Source organism: Macaca mulatta, chromosome 17, assembly GCF_049350105.2.
Source record: "Macaca mulatta isolate MMU2019108-1 chromosome 17, T2T-MMU8v2.0, whole genome shotgun sequence".
NCBI classification, from domain to species: Eukaryota; Metazoa; Chordata; class Mammalia; order Primates; family Cercopithecidae; genus Macaca; species Macaca mulatta.
The window spans coordinates 95,297,550-95,321,939 of record NC_133422.1 but is presented as its reverse complement, the minus strand read 5'-3'; the positions used below and the strand labels follow the sequence as shown (position 1 = coordinate 95,321,939).

At 43.4% G+C, this 24,390-nt stretch overlaps 1 protein-coding gene across 6 annotated transcripts in view; it reads left to right on the top strand.

Annotated features, from left to right (window-relative positions):
* TMTC4 (transmembrane O-mannosyltransferase targeting cadherins 4) overlaps nucleotides 1-24,390 on the top strand; it is a 70,113-nt gene that overhangs the window by 38,292 nt on the left and 7,431 nt on the right. For all 6 annotated transcript variants that reach the window (XM_015121399.3, XM_015121395.3, XM_077973931.1 and 3 more), the window contains 7 exons: nucleotides 1,258-1,429; nucleotides 1,822-1,953; nucleotides 10,531-10,610; nucleotides 10,789-10,896; nucleotides 11,006-11,147; nucleotides 20,913-21,027; nucleotides 23,465-23,577. In XM_015121399.3, the coding sequence (XP_014976885.2) occupies nucleotides 1,258-1,429; nucleotides 1,822-1,953; nucleotides 10,531-10,610; nucleotides 10,789-10,896; nucleotides 11,006-11,147; nucleotides 20,913-21,027; nucleotides 23,465-23,577 (862 nt within the window). The remainder of the gene's footprint in view (nucleotides 1-1,257; nucleotides 1,430-1,821; nucleotides 1,954-10,530; nucleotides 10,611-10,788; nucleotides 10,897-11,005; nucleotides 11,148-20,912; nucleotides 21,028-23,464; nucleotides 23,578-24,390) is intronic.

Genomic DNA, 24,390 nt, shown 5'->3' with positions numbered 1-24,390 from the left:
TCATTTTAACGATTTTGTGGAAGTCACATCTAAGGACATTTGTTTCAAATGCATATTTATGGCTAGGATGAGTTCCACCATTCGGAATCCATGGCTGGCTTCCACGGGTGGGGAGCGAGGCTGGAAGAGGGGCTACGGATGACTGCTTCATCCCTCCCTCCCCCTTTCCCCGGGAAGTAGCATTTTGCGATCCTTTTCGCCATAGGTGGTAAAGAGTAATTTACGGTCAGAACAGAGAGTGTAATTGATGTGTGTTGTGCCCATTATTGCACAATTCTTCCTTAAAACACCCCAGTGAACGCTGCCGTGATTCCTTCTGTTGTTGCTGGGGACAAAACAAGCCACTGCCCCAAAGAGACTGTTCTTTCTTGATGGGGAAAAAAAAAAGTTATTGAGAAAATAATTGGGGAAAACAAATGTGTTTCATGAAAAAGAAAACTGTTTAAGGTGATTTCTTTTAAGCCTAAGTGTTTATGGAATTAGTAATTTCTCAAAATAAATTAAGTTTTACGTTTACCTGTGTCTTAAATCGGTTGGTAATTCTAAAGAGCCACAAACTTTCGTCCCCGTTCCGTTATCCACGGGAAATGGGATTTTTAAAGAAATACTGTAGCCACAGGGCCCAGGAAGGAGCCACCAAAATGGACCTAGAGTCTTAGTTTATCCTCTTGCATCACAGGGGACATTGGGAATGATCGAGTGGTTCTAGAAGTGTTTCAGTGCTCAGCTTCGTATCTCCCTGACTGAAATTTATGGTGACGTAGCAACCAAACAATGGTATTTGTTTATTTCAGATTTCATAAACTTTAAACTGCTTCAGTTATTATTCTCATTACATTTTGGAGGAAAATTTTTCCCCCATGAAAACTGATTGGGACAGTTTTTGAATTAATTGAGACCTACAGTGTCCACTGAACTGTTCAGTACCTAAACGGGTTGAGGCATAGTAAGGAGTAGAGGAATTAGTAAGGCCTCAGAAATGTGGTCATTCTAACTTTCTCCATACAAATTGTATAGCTTTTAAGTTTTACCCTTAGACTCGCTGTGAAGTGCCTGAGGAACATTTTTATGCCTTATCCACATGCTGCCACATGCTAAACTCTCTCTACCGATGATATCCTTTGGCTGAAACAATATCTTTTCTCTGTTGATGCCATGGAAAAGAAAAGGTCTTTAGCATTAATTTAATGTGGAGTAGGACGTTTTTCTTGAGAAGTCTGGAAATAGCCATTTATTTAAATACTTTTCATCATCCAGGATCCTTACTCTGGGCCTGGGATTTCTCGTTATCCCATTTCTCCCCGCGAGTAACCTGTTCTTCCGAGTGGGCTTCGTGGTGGCCGAGCGAGTCCTCTACCTCCCCAGTGTTGGGTACTGTGTGCTGCTGACTTTTGGATTTGGAGCCCTGAGCAAACATACCAAGAAAAAGGTATCAGCCGCTGGGCGCGATGGCTCACGCCTGTAATCCCAGTACTTTGGGAGGCCAAGGCGGTGGATCACGAAATCAAGAGATCGAGACCATCCTGGCCAACATGGGGAAACCCCGTCTCTACTAGAAATACAAAAACTTAGACGGGCGAGGTGGGGGGCGCCTGTAGTCCCAGCTACTCGGGAGGCTGAGGCAGGAGAATGGCGTGAACCCGGGAGGCGGAGCTTGCAGTGAGCCGAGATCGTGCCACTGCACTCCAGCCTGGGCGACAGAGCGAGACTCCGTCTCAAAAAAAAAAAAAAAAAGGTATCAACCGAGAGTGGTGTTGATTGATGGACAAAACGACCGGACGCATCTCACCGCTGACATTTACCGTGTCTCTCTGTTCTAAGAAACTGATTGCTGCTGTCGTGCTGGGGATCTTACTCATCAACATGCTGAGATGCGTGGTGCGCAGCGGCCAGTGGCGGAGTGAGGAACAGCTTTTCAGAAGCGCTCTGTCTGTGTGTCCCCTCAATGCCAAGGTACCTAGCTGCCACATTTCTTTTAAAGAGACCTTACTAGGATATCTGTTAAGTTCTTGGGCTGAATAAGAACATTTCCTGTCGTACAGTATTTAATGTAAGACATGACCGAATACTTGGGTTTTTCTTTGTTGTGTATGTTTTTTTTTTAATGATTTTGATAAGATTCATTAAAATTCCACTCAGCCGGCCGGGCGCGGTGGCTCACGCCTGTAATCCCAGCACTTTGGGAGGCCGAGGTGGGCGGATCACAAGGTCAGGAGATCGAGACCACGGTGAAACCCCGTCTCTACTAAAAATACAAACCGGGCGCGGTTGTGGGCGCCTGTAGTCCCAGCTACTCGGGAGGCTGAGGCAGGAGAATGGCGTGAACCCGGGAGGCGGAGCTTGCAGTGAGCCGAGATCGCGCCACTGCACTCCAGCCTGGGCTGGGCGACAGAGCGAGACTCCGTCTCAAAAAAATAAAATAAAATAAAATAAAATTCCACTCAGCCAAAATTGAAAAGAAATCATTTAAAAGCAGACAATATCAATGAAACAGATGACTCTAATGAGGTCTTACTCATCTTCCAGATGATCTACTCATCCTTTGAAGTAGCTTCAGGGGAGGTGACATTGCGTATTCAGACTGAGGGTGGCCACGGCACAAATTCTGACGTCTAGAGCACACTTTTCAAAAGCCACTCTCTAGTGATAGCATTAACTAGCCTCCTTCAAGCTATAATTTAAAGGGGTGGTAATACCTACAAATTGGCAATAATTTGGTTCAGGAAGTTTAAATTATGCTATGTGCTGCACAATAGTACACATTTTTGTCACCTTTGGGTCCCCTGCTTGTGATTTTTTGGGGGTCAGATTAGGTAAACATAAATGTACATACAGTCATGTGCCATGTAACAATGTTTCAGTCAGCAGACTGCATATAGCGTATATATGACCATGGTCCCATAAAATTATACCTTTTTTTTTTTTTTTTGAAACTGGGTCTTACTCTGTCACTCAGGCTGGAGTCCAGTGGTATGATCTCGGCTCACTGCAGCCTCCACCTCCCGGTTTCAAGGGATTCTCCTGCCTCAGCCTCCTGAGTAGCTAGATTACAGGTGCCTGCTACCACACCCAGCTAATTTTTGTATTTTTAGTAGAGACAGGGTTTCACCATGTTGGCCAAGCTGATCTTGAACTCCTGACCTCGAGTGATCCACCCACTTCAGCCTCCCAGATGCTGCGTGAGCCACTGCCCCTGACCAATATTTTTACTGCCTCTTTTCTATGGTTAGATACACAAATCCTTACCACTGTGTTACTGCTGCCTCCAGCACTCAGTACAGTCACACGCTACACAGGTTTCTGGCCTAGGAGCAGCAGGCTAGACCGCACATAGCCTAGGTGTGTAGCAGGCTGTACCATCTAGGGTTGTGTAAGTACACTCTATGATGTTCAAACAATGACAAAATCACCTGACGATGCATTTCTCAGAATGTATCCTTGTTGTCATTAAGTAATGCGTGACTGTACTCTAAAATTGGCAATGTTTTTAGTTGAAGCAATCTGGTAGGAATTTTTTCACTTGTATTCTTGATGAATCCAAGCTCTTCACTTGACTAGCTGGTGCCTCTTTGGGCAAAACTACACTTTTTAAAACTTTTCATGCCCTTTTCTATCAGAATTGGATGATACCCATCTGCTGGGTTTGTGGTTAGGGCTGAGTGAACTAAAATGCCCTCACACGGTGCCAGCACATAGTAGGTGCTCAGAAAGTGTTAGCTTTTTTTTTTTCTCCTCTGAGACGGAGTCTCGCTCTGTCACCCAGGCTGGAGTGCAGTGGTGCGATCTCAGCTCACTGCAACCTCCACCCCGGGTTCAAGCGATTCTCCTGCCTCAGCCTCCCGAGTAGCTGAGACTACAGGCGTGCGCCACCATGCCTGGCTAATTTTTGTATTTTTACAATACAAAAGGGGTTTCACTATGTTAGCCAGGCTGGTCTCAAACTCCTGACCTCGTGATTCGCCCAGCCTCGGCCTCCCAGAGTGCTGGGATTATAGGCATGAGCCACCGCGCCCAGCCAAGTGTTAGCTTTTGTAGGCTCATTTCAGTTTGGGTTTTGCATTATGTTGAGTAGAATGCTATTTGCTCAAAATGAGGGCCAAGGGAGTTAGGTTAGAAGAATTTCCTGTTAGTATAGATTATTATCATTAAATAATGATTCATTCTGTCTTAGGTCCTCAGAATAAGAGCTGCCTAGATTGCTTAAATGCAGTCCTTCTGGGTGGAGACGGGGCACTCTCTGGATCTGTTTCATGTGTATGTTCCATATTTAAGGGAAAGAATGATTTCAGACAAAATTATGTAAACAAAACTAATGAATAGTTGACATCTTATTATGAACCTTAAGTAAAGAATAATATATAAGAGATACTGGCTACTTATCTTTTTCTTAGACTAAAATCTCTCGTTCATATTTTACAGTTAAGAGACTTAGATAAAATAATGAATTACTTTCAGCTTTTATCTTTAGTTTGATTTGCTGACTTATCAATTTATTTTATGCTACCAAAAATAAATTGCCTGTGATTTAATTTCATAAACATTAATAGATCTGCTTTGTTTTTCCTTTACTGTTTGAATCATAGTAATTGCCCCTTCTATTTGTGGAGTTCCTTATCACAAGGAGTTCAGATTTCTTTACAAAGGCTCTATAATTCATCTCTGTTATCCTGTCACTCAGCTTTTTAGAGAGAGAGGGTATTATTTTCTCTGTTTTCCCAGATGAGAGAAACTGAGGCATAGCAAGATTAAACTGACATTATCTAGGTTGATAATATAGGTGGCTCAAGAGATACCTGGTATGCATGTGCCCAGGTGCCTCTAGTAAATAAGGGGGGTGTAACACAGGTGATGTCTGAACCCAAAAACCTGCCCAGGAAGTGATTTCATATGTGACAGGCTAGAAAACACAGGGCGTGCACTTGTGGGCATGCACATAAGTATTAGGTTTCCTTCAGTCCCATTATTATAGGGGACATATTTTCTATACTGGTTTCATTTGCTATCTATTGAATATAAAGTAAGACATTGGCAACTGGCTCTAGTGTAGGGCCAGATGTATGAGTTAAGACTCATCTTTTCCGAGAGATTGCAATGCCAGTGTAGGTAGTGCGGGTGCCTGGTCTGCATGTAAATTACCCACAGTGCCTTGCATATGGTAGACACTCAATGTTAGTTATTGAATTGAGCCAAATGGAAATTGAATTCACTGAGACTACTATAGATGAGATAGCAACTATACTTATAATCATTTTTATAGTTTTTAGGGCTTAAAAGTATGTCATACTATCAACTCTGTGATACAATTCTGTAATAAATTCTTTTAACAATGAAACAGATCATATGCCACAATGAGGTATTTTCTTAAGGAGTAAATGACCCAGGATGCTATAGGATTTTTATGCTTTCAAAACATTTTAAGTTTAACATTAGATGTTGCCAGAATATTTATAACAAATCAGCCCTGGTATTAAAGGTGCCTTTCATAACCAATGCTCTTACTTTCTTGCGTTTACATGTCACTGGGTTGTAATGGTTGTTTCATCTTCAACTTCTCCTGTGCTAGTTCATTGCCTCAGCGTGTGCATCACAAATGCTAGGGGAAAGTTGAAGAATCAATAAGCTTTTCCAATCATTTGTATTTCAGGGAAACAAAAGTCACTCTCTAAACACTATTTTAAGTGACCTGGTTGTGAGATTTTTGTTCTGTTTTGTTTTGTTTTGCAATCTAGGCAGCTATTTTTTATTCAAAGAATTCCTTCTACCTAACCTATAGGATAAAGCTGGCCTCTGGGTAAACCTGTTTACCAGTTCTTAAGGATGGCCTGCCTTCTAAGGCTGTATCAGATTTTTAACTAGTTCCTGTTCCAGAGTCTCACATCCTTCTCCCTTGATCTTCTGGTCTCTGGCATTCTGAGTGTCTAACAGAACACTGTCTATACTGCAGAGGGCGGTTGAACTCTTTGTCTGGGCTTTTTATTGAGAAAACAGAATTTGCCTGGAACAAAGGGAAGCAGCAGGAGCTTGGGGCGGAAGAGGCGGGCGTCGTGTTGATGTCTGAGTAGAAGCTATATTTGTATTCTGTAGACCACAAAGACATCACTGGCAGATTGGATTATCTGACCCTAGGTTCTTTTGTGCATAGGAGAGGAGGTAAAGTCATATGTCCAAGCTGGGTTGGGGAAAGCTCAAATTCTAATCATTTAGAGCACTTTCCTCAACACACACTTTGGCAATAGCATTAACTGAGCCTCCTCCAAGATACAGTTTAAGGACGAAAATGCCTATGAATGGACAATAATTTGATGCAGTAAGTTTAAATTCTACTGTGTAGTGCACAGTAGTACACACATTTTTATCGCCTGCGATTTCTCTGCTTGTGAGTCCTTTCATCAGAGTGGTTAAACATAAATCTACATGCTTTTAAATTGGCAGTTAAGAAAACCTGTTAATAGGCACTACTGCATACTCTTCCAGAAATCTAAGTATGTTTGAGGAAGTGCTGAAACTGTAGGTTAAGATGGATAAGGCAGGATGTGGTTGTGTTTTCAGGGGTCATTTGGAAGTAGTGTTCCGACATAATGTTACTTGAATGTGTTTAAACCACTTCTGTATTTAGAGATTTTATTAGTCTTCTCAGGCTGCTATAAACACACACACACACACACACACACACACACACACACAGAGAGACACAGAGATTGGGTGGCTTAGACCACAGTTTATTTTCTCACTGTTGTACATGCTGGAATTGGCAGATCAAGGTGTCAGCAGGGTTGATTTCTTGTGAGGCCTCTCTCCTTGGCTTGCAGACGGCGCCTTCCCTGTGTCCTCACGTGGTTTGTCTTCTGTGCACACACATCTCTGGTGTCTGTGTCCATATTTCCTCTTCCTATAAGGACGCCATTCAGACCAGATTGGGGTCATGGATGGGGGCCCAACCATATGACCTCATTTGACCTTACTTACCTCTTTAAAGACCCTACCTCCAAATACATTTTCATTCTGGGTGCTGAGGGTTTAATGTGAACTTTGGGGGACAATACCATATAAAAAGAAATGTGATTTTACTTAGGAAAAAGGCCAGTGGTATGAATGAATGGATCTAGAAAGTGCCTCGAGCAGTCACCCTCGTGTCCCCCAGCACTGTAATCAATGTGTAGTATCTAGTGGGAAGAAACACAGGCTTCAGAGCCTGGTTCCAGTCCAACTTCACAGCCCTAGATGAGATGCTGAACGGCCCCAAAGCAGTTTACCAACTCAGAAGAGAGGGTCACAGCAGCCACGGCCTTGAGCCACCGTGAGGAGAGACTGCGATCACACAGCACGCAACACCGCACCCGGCTGGTGGGTGCCACTCGAGGCGTGCCAGCTATACACCATCTTACCATTCACCGTGACTGTTGTTAGCAGCACCCACACTTCATGCTTCTGATTGAGTTTCTATAGCATCACCTCCTCTGGGCTTGCTACTCCCTTTGTATTGTAAAGTCCCAAAAGGAGCTTTTGGTCATCAACAAATACTTTTTATTTTTATTTTTATTTTGTGTGTGTGTGTGTGTGAGACAGTCTTACTCTGTCACCCTGGCTGAAGTGCAGTGGCTTGCTCTCGCCTCACTGCAACCTCCATCTCCTGGGTTCAAGCAATTCTCCTGTCTCACCCTCCTGAGTAGCTGAGATTATAGGCGTGCACCACCACGCCCAGCTAATTTTTGTATTTTTAGTAGAGATGGGGCTTCACCATGTTGGACGTGCTGGTCTTGAACTCCTGACCTCAGGTGATCCACCCACCTTGCCTCCTAGAGTACTAGGATTACAGGCATGAGCCACTGCGCCCAGCCAACACATTCTTTTTATTGTAGTCTTCTTGAGCGTGTGTAGTCTTGCTGCCCTGGGCTTAGTTCAGGTCCCTACTTTTTTCTTTTGTCATTTATTCTAAGCCCACATATACTTGAGAAACTACCAGACGTTGGCTTCCCTGATGCCCTCATTCCAAGGAGACCTGAGAATCCCTAGTAAATTGGCAGCTGGGAGCCCCGTTCCATCCAGCCTACTTCACCCCCTCTTCAATCATTGAAAATCCTTTCCTCATTCTCTCTCTTTTTTTTTAATGGAGGTAAAATTCCTATAACATAAAATTATCCATGTTAGTACCTCAAAAAATTAAAAACAGAATTCTGTTATCCAGCAATTCCATTTCCAGGCAAATACCCGAAAGGACTGAAAGCAGAGACTCACAGAGAGATTTGTGCACCCATGTTCACAGCAGCTTTATTCACAACAGCTAAAAAGTAGAAGCCTCCCAGGGTGTCCATCCAGGGACAAATGGACAAACAGAATGTGGTGTACTCATGCAAGAGAATATTATTCAGCCACAAAAGGAAGGAAATTCTGGCATAAGTGACACAAATGGACAAATCTTGTACAATTCCACTTACATGAGGTACATGGGAGTCAAATGCGTAGAGATGGAAAATGAACGGAGGTTGCCAGGGTTCGGTGGAGGGGAGAATGGGTACAGAGTTTCAGATTTGCAAAATGAAAAGAACTTTGGAGATGGATGGTGACCGTGGACTTCCACGTCGGCCTATCCTGTCCCCCTAAACAAGCCTGATCGCCCATCACGTCTCTTGAAAGCCATCACACACATTCTGTCCTGAATGCTGGGAACCTACCATTTGTTCTTGACACACTTCCCTCTCTCCTATCAGTTGGTCACCAGTTTCTATGCTTTTTGTTTCCTCACTGTTCTTCAAACCCCTCCACAGATTCACCAGCACCCTAGTTCAGTATGCTGACTTCTCTCCTAGGACTGCAGCCACAGCCTCCCCAGAGGCCCTGACATCTGCTTCTCCCCTACTCACATCCTTTCCCACCACGGGATTTGTTTCCTATGGACATAAACCTGATGACGACCTCTGCCACCCCCGCCCCGGCCTCCTGCTCTGGGTGGAATTGTGCCTCCCAAAAGCTACGCTCCAATCCTAACCCCTGGGACCTGGGAGTATAGTCTTTTTTGGGAATAGGGTTGTTGCAGATGTAATTAAGATGTCAGTTAAGATGAGGTCATCCAGGAGGATGGTGGGCCCTTAATCCAATGTGACTGGTGTCCTTTGAAGACAGGGAGACAGACAAGAGGTGAGATGGTCATGAAGACAGAGGCAGAGGTGGGAGCGAGGCATCTGCAAGCCAGAGATTACGGGCAAGCACCATGAGACAGGAGAAAGGCAGGGAGCAGTCGCTCTCTCAGCCTGTGATGGGACCGGCCCTGCCAACACCGTGATCTCAGCCTCCGGGACTGTGAGAGAAGTGTGTTGTGTTAAGCCCCTCAGTGTGTGGTGCTTTATTGCTGCAGCCCTGGGGCACTCACACACTTACAGACCCCGCCCCGCCCCAGCCTGGTGGCTCTGAGGACAACGACTGATCCAAGCCTGCCCTTGCCCAGGGTTCCCTGCGAGCACAGCTGCTCCTCCTGGGCTCTCTAGCGTGCATCCCTGCTCTGCGTGCTCCAGCCACACTGAGGCCTTTGCTCAGACCCTGTGAGAATAATACCAGAGACAGGGTGGCTTCAACAGCAGACACTCACTTCTCACAGTGCCAGAGGCTGGAAAGCCCATCAAGGTGCAGGCAGTTGGTTGTGTGGTGAGGGCCTGCCTCCTGGTTCACAGACGGTCTTCTCACTGTGTCCTCACGTGGCAGAAAGGGGGCATGGGAGCTCTCCAGGGCCTCTTTGACGAGGGCACTGATCCATTCATGGGCCTCCACCCTCATGACCCAATCACCTCCCACAGGCCCTGCTTCCCAACACCATCACATTAGGAGTCAGGATTTCCACATTTGGATTTGGGGAGTCCATAAACATTCTGCTTAGAACAGATACAGAGTAAAATGCTCTTGATGCTAGCTATAGAAGAAAGGTGTCATCCAAGAAAGGGCCATATTTGTTTAAATGGGTGGACAGAATCATGCTTTCTTCCACTCATGTCCACATGAGATTGGACTTTGTTATCTCAACTCTCGTGGAGTGTGTAGGTGAGGGGGATTTGAGGTTTTGATGATAAAAACAAGCCAGGTGTGGTGGTGTGTATCTGTAGTCCCAGCTACTTGAGAGGCTGAGGCAAGAGAATCCCTGAATCCCAGGAGTTCAAGGCTGCAGTACGCTATAATTGCACCTGTGAATAGCTACTACACTCCAGCCTGGGCAACATAGCAAGACCCCATCTCTAAAAATCAAAAGTAAAATTTTAAAAAGCCAAGCTTTGTAGTTTTCTGGCTTTCTCTGGTGAGGTCTTTAGTTATTTCCCTTCTGTTGTACTTTAGAGATGTACCATGCCTGTACCCCCTTTCTTCTGATCCTCTTACAGGGTTGGAGATGAAAGCACAAGCAACTGCTAAACCCTGTAAGGTTTTAGCTAAAGTTCTGGTGGGTAATTTTTTTCCTCATCCTTTTGTCTTCAGTTAGAAGAGATGATGGGGTCCAGGCTCTGAACAAGAAGTCTATCTGCTGATGGCCCAGTTATTCTCTCTCTGCAGGTTCACTACAACATTGGCAAAAACCTGGCTGATAAAGGCAACCAGACAGCTGCCATCAGATACTACCGGGAAGCCGTAAGGTATGGCGAGTATGCCTTACAGAGGAATTATGTACACAGATCGTTTTCACTTTCTGGTATGAAACACCCATTCCTTTAAAGACCCCAACTTTGCAATATCTTTGCCGATTCCTGAGAGTTTAGTAAAAATTTACACTGAGTACTTAATGGTCAGCTTGGTTTTTCTCTCAACTTCCAGATTAAATCCTAAGTATGTTCATGCCATGAATAATCTTGGAAATATCTTAAAAGAAAGGAATGAGCTACAGGAAGCTGAGGAGTTGCTGTCTTTGGCTGTTCGAATACAGTAAGCATTGTTTTTTATAATTATGCTAGTGACAAAGAAAGGAGCTCCTGCATTCTGTCGTCTAAGCCTTTTGTCTTCTTGTTTATCTTTGTGAAAACTGCTCCTCTAGGCCAGACTTTGCTGCTGCGTGGATGAATCTAGGCATAGTGCAGAACAGCCTGAAACGGTTTGAAGCCGCAGAACAAAGTTACCGGATGGCAATTAAACACAGAAGGAAATACCCAGATTGTTACTACAACCTCGGGCGTCTGGTAAGCTCGGGGTGCCATGCCTGCGGAAGGAAAGATGGGTTCTTTTTCTTATTTATAATAAAATGACATAGTGACACCCACCTACCCCATACATTTTATGAAGTTCTTTCACATGTTTTTATCTCATTTGAAGGTAGCTATTTGATTTCCTTATAAGTAATTTTTTAAAGCTCTCATTAGAGAGCAGTGCAGTATGAAATAGTCAAGTTTAAGAGGTCACCCAGGCAAAAGGTTAAACCAAGGAATAAATTAAAATGTTAAAAATCCCGTCTGCCCTGTAAAACAGTGCTACAACGGGTAACTTCCTGATAAACATCGGTTTCTCTGTTTTTAAAACAAAAATTGAATAAGAACAGAAATTAAATAAATCCGTAGTATGATTTCTGAGCTCCCTTGTTCTCCTTCTTCAAGGGAGCAGAGCTCTTCATCTGCAGGGAGCATTTCTCCCAAAAGCAGCTTTGGAGGGCATGGGATTTACTTAAAAGGGCTTTGACATTATTTGGTGGAAATAAAAAATAATGTGTTCTATAGTAGCTTTATATTTTTGGTTATTGACAGGATGTTTGTGAAGATCTGATTGCTCTTGATTTTCTTGACAAAAATAAAATGAGACACACACATAGCAAAATTCTTAAAACACGAATGGTTGTATTCTTCCTATAATCAACCATTTAATTTGGTTTCAAGAAACCAGATATGTACGTTCCTAATATATTTAGATGTATTCGATAAAAATTGCTAATTAAAAAAAATTTTGTTCATTTTAACCAAACTGGAATATATCCATAGTGATGTGACTTTCACGGAAGTTTATATGTAGATTTCCAGATTTTACCCAGCTTAGCCTTACAGGTAGGAAAGCATCCTCGTGTTCTAAAGAGATACCTGCTTACCCTCATTTTAAAGGCCTGAAGCTTCTTGGTTTTGTTTATTTTTTTGTTTTGTTTTGTTTTGTTTTGTTTTTTGAGACAGAGTTTCACTTTAAAGAATCCTTATGTTGTCAAAACTGGTAGTTCCCTTTGCTGCTTGTTGTGGGTGTGATGGCTTTCAAGGATACTTCATGGAGCTGGAGCGCTTGGCTGCACACAGGCCCTGAGAGCCGGCTCTCCCAGTGGCACGGCCGCGGTGCGTGCCATAGCTTCTGGAGGTGGTGTTTTGCTTTGTTTTGTTTTGTTTTGTTTTGTTTTGTTTTGTTTGAGACAGAGTCTCGCTCTGTCGCCCAGGCTGGAGTGCAGTGGTGCTATCTCAGCTCACTGCAAGCTTCGCCTCCCGGGTTCACGCCATTCTCCTGCCTCAGCCTCCCGAGTAGCTGGGACTACAGGCGCCCACCACCACGCCCGGCTAATTTTTTGTATTTTTAGTAGAGAAAGCGTTTCACTGTGTTAGCCAGGATGGTCTCAATCTCCTGACCTCATGATCCGCCCACCTCGGCCTCCCAAAGTGCTGGGATTACAGGCGTGAGCCACCACACCCATCCTGGAGGTGGTGTTTCTACTGATAACAAGTAGGTGACTGGCTTAGAGATGGAGGTCATGATGACCACAAGGAAGGGACTGGACCCATACAATGTACTACCCCCCAAGACAGCTTTAGGCACCAAGGAAGACCCTAATTTAGCCCCCTTCTTCACCAACAAGAAAATAGTGGGTGCATCTGTGAAGAGGACAACAGTGCTGTCATCTGGTTTTGGCTGCACAAAGGCAAGACCCAGCAATGCCCCAGCTGTGGAACCCATTACAAGCTGGTGCGTTGAGCGCCTGCACCAAGTTACTCAAAATGTGCTGTAAAGTGTCATCTTTCTAGTAAAGACTAGCTGTTGCGTTGGCTCCTTTTCCCTCTGTAAAAAAAAACAAAAACAAAAACAAAACCCTAACTAGTAGTTTCCAAACTTGACATGCATCCAGACTGTCCCACCCCATCTCACATTTAGGGAATCAAAGACTCTATAGAGAGTCTGTGTTTTTAAAATAACAATAATAAACTGGGCCCAGTGGCTTACACCTGTAATCCTGGCACTTTGGGAGGCCAAGGCGGGCAGATCACTTGAGATCAGTTCAAGACCAGCCTGGCCAACATGGCAGAACCACGTCTCTACTAAAAATACAAAAAATAGCCAGACATGGTGGTGTATGTCTGTAATCCCAGCTACTTGGGAGGCTGAGACAGGAGAATCACTTGAACCTGGGAGGCAGAGGTTGCAGTGAGACAAGATTGCGGCACTGCACTCCAGCCTGGGCAACAGAGCGAGATTCTGCCTCAAAAAAATTAAGTAAAATATCAATAATGAATCACCCAGGTGATTCCAGTACCCTGTCGTTGGCCCTGCACCTGGGAAGCAGCTCTGTCTGAACTTGGATGACAGGGTAATCACGTCAGAGAGAAGTCATGGTTTGTGGGGAACAATCCTAGAAAACATTGACTGCTTTACATTTATTGGAAAACGAGGCTTTGGTTTTTACCATAATGTGAATGTCTTTGGTGTTACTGTCTTTGTTTCTGGACTGGGTAGCCATGATTTTGCGAGTTGTGGAGATAGAATCTTATGAATGGAGAAAACAAGATGGCAGGAACGTCTGGCTAACGGTAAAATGTGGCCTTTCCCCCTCTGCAGAAGTCCCTCTACGTGGACGAGTAATGCTTGTGTTAGAAATATTAAAGTAAAGTGGTTGCATGCATTAGTCTGTTTTCATAATGCTGATAAAGATATTCCCGACACTGGGTAATTTATAAAGAAACAAAGGTTTAATGGACTCACAGTTCCACGTGGCTGGGGAGGCCTCACAATCAGGGCGGAAGGTGAAAGGTACAACTTACATGGCAGCAGGCAAGAGAGAATAAGACCCAAGCAAAAGAGTTTTCCCCTAATAAAACCATCAGATCTCATGAGACTTAGTCACTACCATGAAAACAGTATGGGGGAAACCGCCCCCATGATTCAGTTATTTTTCACCAGGTCCCTCCCACAACACATGAGAATGATGGGAGCCACAATTCAAGATGAGATTTGGGTGGGGACACAACCAAACCATATCATTGCATTTTTATTAAAAAATGCAAAACATGTTTCAGTTATGATATGCCATAGGAAGATACATCTTCTATGTGCTGACTCCAGTGTGGAAAGGAGGAATTATTTCTTTCTGGGGACAGAGGCAAGGGTGGCAGGAATGTGGCCGAACCCATGGAATGGCATGATGCTTGAACAAGGAAGATTAATGGCAAGATACTCCTTTGTCTCACATTAACTTTCTTCAGAACCACTGACCTTGCGTGCATTTTTGTTCTTTTACGTTTTAAAATTCTGTGCTTTATGACCTAGTTACCTGCTTTGATGTTGAAACTGCTTTCTCTGTGAGACCTGAAGATTCCAGGAGAGCTGAAACTATTATAATGATCGGCTGTTTGTTCCTGGGGGGAAGGGGAGGCTGTGAAACCTCAACATAATGTTATGAGTGGTGACTTCAAAATTCAATCACATACAAAGGAGGGACGATCCTCACAAAGTTAGTGAAGTGAGAATAAGGGTGGGGTGGAGGATGGGAACACATGAGGTCTTACCTGAATTCATGCATTTGGGTGGTTATGAATATATGGGTGTAGGGATTACCATTTCTGTTCACTCTCTGTTAAACTAGTAGTCAAGTGACTAAATATGAGACTTGATATTCATATGAATTCTTCTTTTGTCCCTTTTTTTTCCTTTTCTGGAGGTTGCTCTTCTGTTACTTTATTGCTCACAAAGTGAGTGGGTCTGCCCACAGCCTCCCAGGTTATCCTCTAGGCTCTACAGCTTAGTCTTCTCCCCTCTCCTATTAACTGCCCGTCACTGCAGTTCCTTGGGATTTGGAAAATAGAGGATTTATAATAAATGTTCCTTCTGTAAGAGTGATGTCCAAAGGGAAGAATGTAGAGTATAAAGTACCAGCTTTCATCATGTGCTGTAGTCCTTGGGATTCATTACACTTTCACTTGGAAGATCATCTGTAGCATTGAACAGATTGAGACCTTGTACTGCTTTTTGTTTATATTGTTTACTAATTACGCTACTGTGAAATGGTCTTCCTGTGTTCCCTTCCGCCAACTGTTCCTGCTTATTTCGGGCTTTTGCTCTCCATTGTGGTTTAATTATCCAGCTTTTTCCCGTTTGACAGCTTAAAAGCATTAAGAGCTTAATCTTTAACAACTCGACCAACCCATTTATATATTGGCAAATAAGAACTTAATAACTTAAGAGGGTTTTTTTTAAATTGGTGGCGTTTTAAGAAATCACTCTCTAGTAACAGGAGACAGAGATTTGTTTTGATTTCTAGACCCCAGTATGGAAAGAATTTAAGGAAGTTCTCTTGTGGAACAGGAAATCAGGAAGAGCGCGATTACTGGGACATATTACTAATCTTAGAAAGTTACAGTAATAGTGGCTAGAGGGATTACCGAAGACAATGCATGATGGAAGGACTGGATGTGTTCAAGAAAACAGAAACCATTCTAAGTGTTTTAGATAGAGAAGACTTAATATGGAGAATTGGTTAGACTATCATTGGAAGGCTGGCTGAGCAAAAATGGGATGGTAACATGAACTCAGAGGTTAAAGGGAATCCTATAGGTTTGGGAACAGACAGGAGAAAGTAGCGCTACCAGGATTTAAGAAATCACAAGAGGTTCCAATCTCTGGAGCTACCACAGCGTCAAGAGCTGTGATCATGGGAGACAGACCACTGCTTCCACCCTGGGATGGTGTAGGAGGGGATGTAGTCACTTCAGAGACACTGCCAGGGGAAGGAAGGAGAGAGTGGGAGGAAAGGACTGCTCCCCTCTCCCCACCACCCGGCACCTGTTGACAGAAAGGAACCAAAGGGTGAAGAAACCTGGGAAATGTAGTTGCAGACTCCCAGCCCCTGCTTCTCGGAGCAGAGTACAGAAGGGTGGGCATAGGACTGCTGGGTAACTGATGTTACCCGTCTACTTCCTGGATGAGCAGTTTTGGTTAAATCACCACTTTTCTCTGCCTCCCTGAAAGTTTGTTCCCTTTGTGTAGATGCTATAAGATGAGTAGAGTTTGAGACAAAATGAAACCAAATTTTATCTGATTCAGTCTATTCTTCAATAAATAGCAGTAATAATTGTAGTAGTAACAGTAAAGTAGTAACGAATTTTGTCATGTTGGATAAATGAAGTTATGTTGGTTGTTCTGGGTGTGTTCAAATGTCACCATGGATTTTGTCCAAGTGACTCAAACGCATATTATGGTGGAGTGAATTGATCTGAGGAATCACTGGAACATCAAATAGAGATAATTAAGTGTTAGAATAATTAAGCATCCCAAATTATTTTAATTTTCTGAACTTCTCCTATCATTTCCTCATTAAAGGGGTAAAAATATTGTAACTTGAGTTTCTGAGTCTCATGGGAAATTCCGAGAACATCTTAGCAAATGGATGTTCATAAGTGTTTCCATAATTCCATTAAAGCTTTCTTTTTCTTGCATAATATGCTATCTATTTGCTGTGTAGCATAGGACAAGTCAAAATGGTTTTGTCATCTAAAAAAAGGACAGACTTGCCAGTGAGTAAGTAAACAGTCTTAAACTCTGACAAATTGTGATCATTTGTACTTTTTGCAGAGTTAAAGGATCAAGTACACTCAAATAAAATGTGCATTTGAACTGAGATAAGAGGGCAACAGGGTCACCTGGTAAAAAAAATCCATCTCTCTCTCTCTCTCTCTCTCTCTGTGTGTGTGCTTTTATTAACTATGCAAATTGAGAGCTAGCCATTTTATATTCTGTTACCAATGTTAACATTCCCTCTCAAAAGAAGCAACAAAAATCTGGAAGCATTCCCCTTGAGAAATGGAACCAGGCAAGGATGCCCACTGTCACCACTCTTAACATGGTATTGGAAGTCCTAGCCAAAGCAATCGGGCAAGAAAAATAAATAAAAGGCATGTAAATAGGAAAAGAAGAAGTCAAGCTATCTATCTTCATGGACCATGTGATTCTACACCTAGAAAACCCTGCAGACTTTACCAGAAGGCTCCTAGAACTCATAAACAACTTCAGTAAAGTTTCAGGATACAAAGTCAGTGTACAAAAGTAAGAAACATATCTATATACTGATAACATTCAAGCTGAGAGCCAAATCAAGAATGCAATCCCATTTACAATAGCCATAAAAAGGGTAAAATACCTGGAAATTCAGCTAATCAAAGAGGTGAAGGATCTCTACAAGGAGACCTACAAAACACTGCTGAAAGAAATCAGAGGTGACACAAACAAATGGAAAAACGTTTCATGATCATGGATTGGAAGAATCAATATTATTAAAATGGCCATACTGCCCAAAGCAATCTACAGATTCAACACTGTTCCTATCAAACTGCCAATGTCATTTTTCACAGAATTAGAAAAAAGCTATTCTTAAATTCATATTGAACCAAAAAAGAACCTGAACAGCCAAAGCAATCCTCAGCATAAAGAACAAAGCCAGAGGCATCACATTACCTGACTTCAAACTATGCTATAAGGCTATAGTAACCAAAACAGTATGGTACTGGTGCAAAAACAGACACACAGATGAGTGGAACAGAATACAGAACCCAGAAATAAAGCCACACACCTATAGCCATGTGGTCTTCAACCAATTTTTTTTTTTTAAAAAGCAATGGGGAGAGGGCTTCCTAGTCAATCATGCTGGGATAGTTGGCTAGCCACAAAAGAGTGAAACTGGACCCCTACCTTTCACAATACACAAAAATTAACTCAAGATAGATTAAAAATTTAAATATAAGACCTCAAACTACAAGAATCCTAGAAGAGGCTGAGCTCAGTGGCTCACAGCTGTAATCCTAGCACTTTGGGAGCCAAGGTAGGCGAATGGCTTGAGCCCAGGAGTTTGAAACCAGCCTGGGCAACATGGCAAAACTTCGTCTCTACAAAAATCCCAAAAAATTATCTTGCCATGGTGGTATGTGCCTGTAGTCCCAGCTACCTGGGAGACTGAGGTGGGAGGATCACTTGATCCCAGGAGGTCAAGGCCATAGTGAGCCACTGGTTGCACTACATCACACCACTGCACTTCCACCTGGATGACAGAGTAAGACCCTGTCTTTTAAAAAAAAAAAAAAAAAAAAAAAGAATCCTGGAAGAAAACCTAGGAAACAGTATTCTAGACATCAGCCCTGGGAAAAAATTGGTGACTAAGTCCTCAAAAACAATTGCAACAAAAACGAAAATTGACCTAATTAAACCAAAGGGTTTCTGTACAGCAGTAGAAACTGTCAAGAGAGTAAACAGACGACCTACAGAGTGGGAAAAAATATTCATAAACTGTGCATCCAATATCCAGATCTATAAGTAACAAATCAACAAGCAAAAAACAACCCCATTAAAAAGTGGGCAAAAGGCATGACCAGACACTTCTCAAAAGAAGATGTACAAGCAGCCAACAAACATGAGAAAATGCTCATCATCACTAATCATTAGAAAAATGCAAATCAAAACCACAATTGAGATACCATCTCACACCAGTCAGAATAGCTATTATCAAAAAGTGAAAAAACAACAGTCACTGGCAAGGCTGTGGGAGAAAAAGGAATGCTTGGACACTGTGTATAAATTAGTTCAGCCATTGTGAAAAGCAGTTTAGAGATTTCTCAAAGAACTTAGAACTGCCATTCGACCCAGTAATCTCATGACTGGTTATATACCCAAAAGAAATCATTCCACCAAAAAGACACATGCAACTGGGTGCGGTGGCTCACGCTTGTAATCCCAGCACTTTGGGAGCCTGAGGCAGGTGGATCACGAAGTCAGGAGTTCAAGACCAGTCTGGCCAAGACAGTGAAAGCCCATCTCTACTGAAAATACAAAAATTAGCTGGGCATGGTGGCGGGTGCCTGTAATCCCAGCTACTTGGGAGGCTGAGACAGAATTGCTTGAACCAGGGAGGTGGAGGTTGCAGTGAGCCAAGATCGTGCCATTGCACTCCAGCCTGAGTGACAGAGCAAGACTGCGTCTCAAAAAAAACCCAAAAACATGCAAAAACATGCATTCATATATGTTCATCACAACACTATTCACAATAGCAAAGACACAGAATCAACCTAGGTGCCCATCTACTGTAGACTGGAAAAAGAAAATGTGGTACATATACAGCATGGAATACGACACAACCATACAAAAAAAATCATGTCCTTTGCAGCAACATGGATGCCACCGGAGGCCACTATTCTAAGGAAATAAATGCAGGAACAGAAAACCAAATGCCACATGTTCTCATAAGTGAGCACTCATACATAAAGATGGCAACCACAGACACTTGAGACTACTAGAGTGGGGAGGCGGGGAGGCAAACAAGGGCTGAAACACTAACTATTGGTTACTGTGCTCACTACCTGGATGACAGGATCATTCATATCCCAAACCTCAGCATCACACAATTTACCCATGCAACAAACCTGCACATGTACATTCTGAATCTAAAATAAAAGTTGAAGGCCGAGCGTGGTGGCTCATGCCTGTAATCCCAGCACTGTGGGAGGCCAAGGTAGGCCAGGAATTTGAGACCAGCCTGGGCATTTTCGTGAAACCCCATCTCGACAGAAAATACAAAAATCAGCCAGGCGTGGTGACACGGGTCTGTGATCCCAGCTGCTCAGGAGGCTGAGGCACGAGAATTGTTCAAACTTGGGAGGCAGAGGTTGCAGTGAGCCAAGATCATGCCACTGCACTCCAGCCTGGGCGACAGAGCAAGACTCTGTTTCTAAACACATACATACATACATATGCCTGGCGCGGTGGCTCCTGCCTGTAATCCCAGCACTTTGGGAGGCTGAAGCTGGCGGATCACAAGGTCAGGAGTTCAAGACCAGTCTGGTCAATATAGTGAAACCCCATCTCTACTCAAAATAGAAAAAAACTGCCGGGCATGGTGGTGTGCACCTGTAATCCCAGCTACTCGGAAGGCCGAGGCAGGAGAATCATGTGAATTCGGGAGGTAGAGGTTGCAGTGAGCCAGGATCGCACCACTGCACTCTAGCCTGGGCAACAGTACAAGACTTTATCTCAAAAATAATAATAAAAGTTGAAGTTATAAAAAATAAGAAAGCAACAGGTATTTTTCTCCTTCCTAAATGAAGCAAACAAACTCGAAAGTGCCAAGAGGTTTTACCTTACCATAGGAGATTTTTCCAAGGAGTTGACAAAGTATGTCTGATATGCTCCTGTTTTTGAATTTACGTTAGACGCAGGCAGGAAGAGGCCCCGAGACCACCCTTCAGAAGGTGAATTGGACACACAGCTTTAGATCATGAGAAATATTTTGTTTACGATTCTAAGTAATACTTTATGAACAATGAACTTATGAAGTCTTTAGTGAAAAAGACTAATGATGAGGCTTGCTTCAGTATTTCAGCAGTCTGAAATATGATTTGATTCCTAAAATCACTAAATAACAGGAAATGGGATATTACAGGTTTGAACCTTGTTCTTATTCCTGCTTTACCCTTTCTAGTCTATAACTTTGGGCAAGTTCATTTCCTCGTGCCTTAGTTGCTTCATCTGTAAAATGGGGATAACAATAGTATTTACTTCATTGGTATTGTTTGGAGGATTCAGCGAGTTGATAGGAAAAACTAGAAGCTACATAAATTAAAGTTAGGTTGGTTTTTTATTTTTGTTTGTTGGGCTTTTTCTTTTGTTTCATAATGTCTTGGAACGAGGAAGCAGGAAACTTGGAATACTAATTTTTTGGTGTGTTTTATTTTCAGTATGCAGATCTCAATCGCCACGTGGATGCCTTGAACGCGTGGAGAAATGCCACCGTGCTGAAACCAGAGCACAGCCTAGCCTGGAACAACATGATTATACTCCTCGACAATACAGGTACAGAGAGGTGGATGGAACAAATCTCAGGACATGGCTCCACAGTAAAGTACCACTGAAGACTTAGGAAATAGAGATTATTGTGCTTTTTCTCCTCCTGAGTTTTAAAAAAAAATATGAAGTTAAATATTTTCTATTACAAAAATGTCTATTCTTCTAGAAAATGGAATTTCTAGGCTGGGCACGGTTGCTCACACCTGTAATCCCAGCATTTTGGGAGGCCGAGGCAGGCAGATCACCTGAGGTCGGGAGCTCAAAACCAGCCTGACCAACATGGAGAAACCCCGTCTCTACTAAAAATATAAAATTAGCTGGGTATGGTGGTGCATGCCTGTAATCCCAGCTACTCAGGAGGCTGAGGCAGGAGGATTGCTTGAACCCGGGAGGTGGAGGTTGCAGTGAGCCAAGATAGCGCCACTGCACTCCAGCCTGGGCAACAAGAGCAAAACTCCATCTCCAGAAAAAAAAAAAAAAAAAGAGAAGAAAGAAAATGGAATTTCTTTAGACATACTGGAATGTGAATTCTGGGAAAGTCACACTTCATCTAGAACTGGTGTTGAGTAATGGGGGAGAGGTATGACAGTATCTTGTTTCTTCTGAAGCCTGTTATCTGCCATTGGCCATCCTTTAGGGCGCTGGGAGCACCCACAAGTGAGCAAGAATGGCCTTGGGGCTAATGACATGGATAGTGCTAGGTCCATGCCCCAAGTTAAGGGACTTCACTCAAACGAGCCCCCTCAGTCTACACTCAGAGCCATGGATTCTTACTTTGTATATGATGCTCATTGACTTGAAGATCTGGTTTCCTATCCCCGAGCAGACCAGATTCAATTGATTAGGAGTTACTCTGCCTCCTTCACTTTAAAACTCAAAACGTCTTTTAAGAAATGATGGTGTTGCCATGGAATACTATACAGCCATAAAAAAGGATGAGTTTGTGTCCTTTGTGGGGACATGGATGCAGCTGGAAATCATCATTCTTAGCAAACAATCACAAGAACAGAAAACCAAACACCGCATGTTCTCACTCATAGGTGGGAACTGAACAATGAGATCACTTGGACTCGGGAAGGGGAACATCACACACTGGGGCCTATCATGGAGAGGGGGGAGGGGGGAGGGATTGCACTGGGAGTTATACCTGATGTAAATGACGAGTTGATGGGTGCTGACGAGGTGATGGGTGCAGCACACCAACATGGCACAAGTATACATATGTAACAAACCTGCACGTTATGCACATGTACCCTAGAACTTAAAGTATAATAATAATAATAATAATAAAAAAAGGAAATGATGGTGTTGGCCGGGCGCGGTGGCTCAAGCCTGTAATCCCAGCACTTTGGGAGGCCGAGACGGGCGGATCACGAGGTCAGGAGATCGAGACCATCCTGGCTAACACGGTGAAACCCCGTCTCTACTAAAAATACAAAAAAAATTAGCCGGGCGAGGTGGCGGGCGCCTGTAGTCCCAGCTACTCGGGAGGCTGACGCAGGAGAATGGCGTGAACCTGGGAGGCAGAGCTTGCAGTGAGCTGAGATCCAGCCACTGCACTCCAGCCTGGGCAACAGAGCAAGACTCCGTCTCAAAAAAAAAAAAAAAAGAAATGATGGTGTTGGGAACGGAAAGGCAAATATCACATGCTGTCAAGCATGGAGGATCTGAAAAAATGGACCTTGTGGAGCTAGAGAGCAGAACAGTAGTTACTAGGGTCTGGGAACGGGGCAGGGACAAAGAGAGGTTGGTTAATGGGTACAAACACAGATAGAAGGAGTCAGTTCTAGTGTTCCACTGCACAGTAGGGTGACTGTAGTTAACACTTAATGATATATTTCAAAAAAGCTAGAAGATTTGAAATGTTCCTAACATAAAGAAATGATCAATATTTGAGGTGGTAGTTGTCTTAAATACCCTGATTTGATCACTACACATTGTATGCATGTATCAAAATACCACATGCACCCCATCAATATGTAGTTATGTGTCAATAAAAATATGTTAATGATGGTGTTAATTTGATCATCTGCATGGTATAGAGCAGATACATGCTTGTTTCTAGGGAAAATACAGAATGTATACTTCAATGTGATAAATTCTCAGTTATGAAAGTGTTACTGTCATCCTCTTATTTTGCAGATTTGTTTGGGTGTAACTGGTATCTGAGGAAAAATTAAAACTAGGTTTTAGATGGTTTTACAGAGGTTAATCAAAAGCTGTTTCTATGTTGTGTCAGAGATGTGCTGAATCGCAGTGGCTGTGCCACTGATAAGGTCGTGTGTGTATTTGTATGTGGGTGTGTATTACATGATCTACACAGATTTTCTTCAGTAGTTTATTCATAATTGTCATGTGCTGTGCACATAAACCCTGTCAGTTAGAGGCTAAAATGCGAGTACAACATTAACATGTCTTTTATTTTTCCATGTTTTACTCCCAGGTAATTTAGCCCAAGCTGAAGCAGTTGGAAGAGAGGCCCTGGAATTAATACCTAATGATCACTCTCTCATGTTCTCGTTGGCAAACGTGCTGGGGAAATCCCAGAAATACAAGGTGCGTAAACCGCAGGCTGTGAGTTCTTGCAGTTAATGCCAGCATCTGACAGAAGCCGTAAGTGTTACTTCTGCCCAGTTAAATTAGGAATCAGGCCAAAACAGTGGCAGCGGTGCACCAATGCGGCTTGGCCAGTTTGTTTCCTGGAAAAGTTGCTTCAAAGACAGCAGTGTGGGGGCCAAACCCAGTGTCCTTTCTCATCAGAATTAACCACCGTTGTTCACACGTGGAGAGAGGAAGAGAAGCCCAAGGAAGGGGCAGGAGCAGGCAGGGAACTGTGGAATGGTTGGCCGCCGAGGCCGGGCAGGCTGGTGCGAGAGGAGGACTCGGGGCAGCCACAGTGCATCCCCGGAGGTGCCTGGGTCCCGCCCCGGCACAGTGGGGTTTGACTCTGTCACTTGCACATGGGCTGGAGCTCTGGGTTTTATCTGCAGGTTCCATCTTCTGCACAAAAGAATAAGCGACCCATGGAGGATGCATGATTGGTTCTTGCTGCTTCCAGGTTTTTCTTTATCTGAGTTTTACAGGCCACCAGCAAGGCCCAGAGTTTTCTGGCCAACAAAAACCACAAGATACTAAATCTTTGCTCCAGTTGGCAGCCAGGGTGGAGCAGGAATAGGCTGTGCGTAACTCCCTGTGTGTTGAAGGGGACTGGTTGTAAACTTTAATTTTGTCTATCAGAATCACTGAGGGAGCTTGTTAAAGCAGAGATGCCCAGATTCTCCCTACAAGGGATTGGCTTCGTGGATTAGGTCAGGTCAGGGAATATACATTTTTACCTAGCATCCTGGGTGGTGAACACAGATATCACAG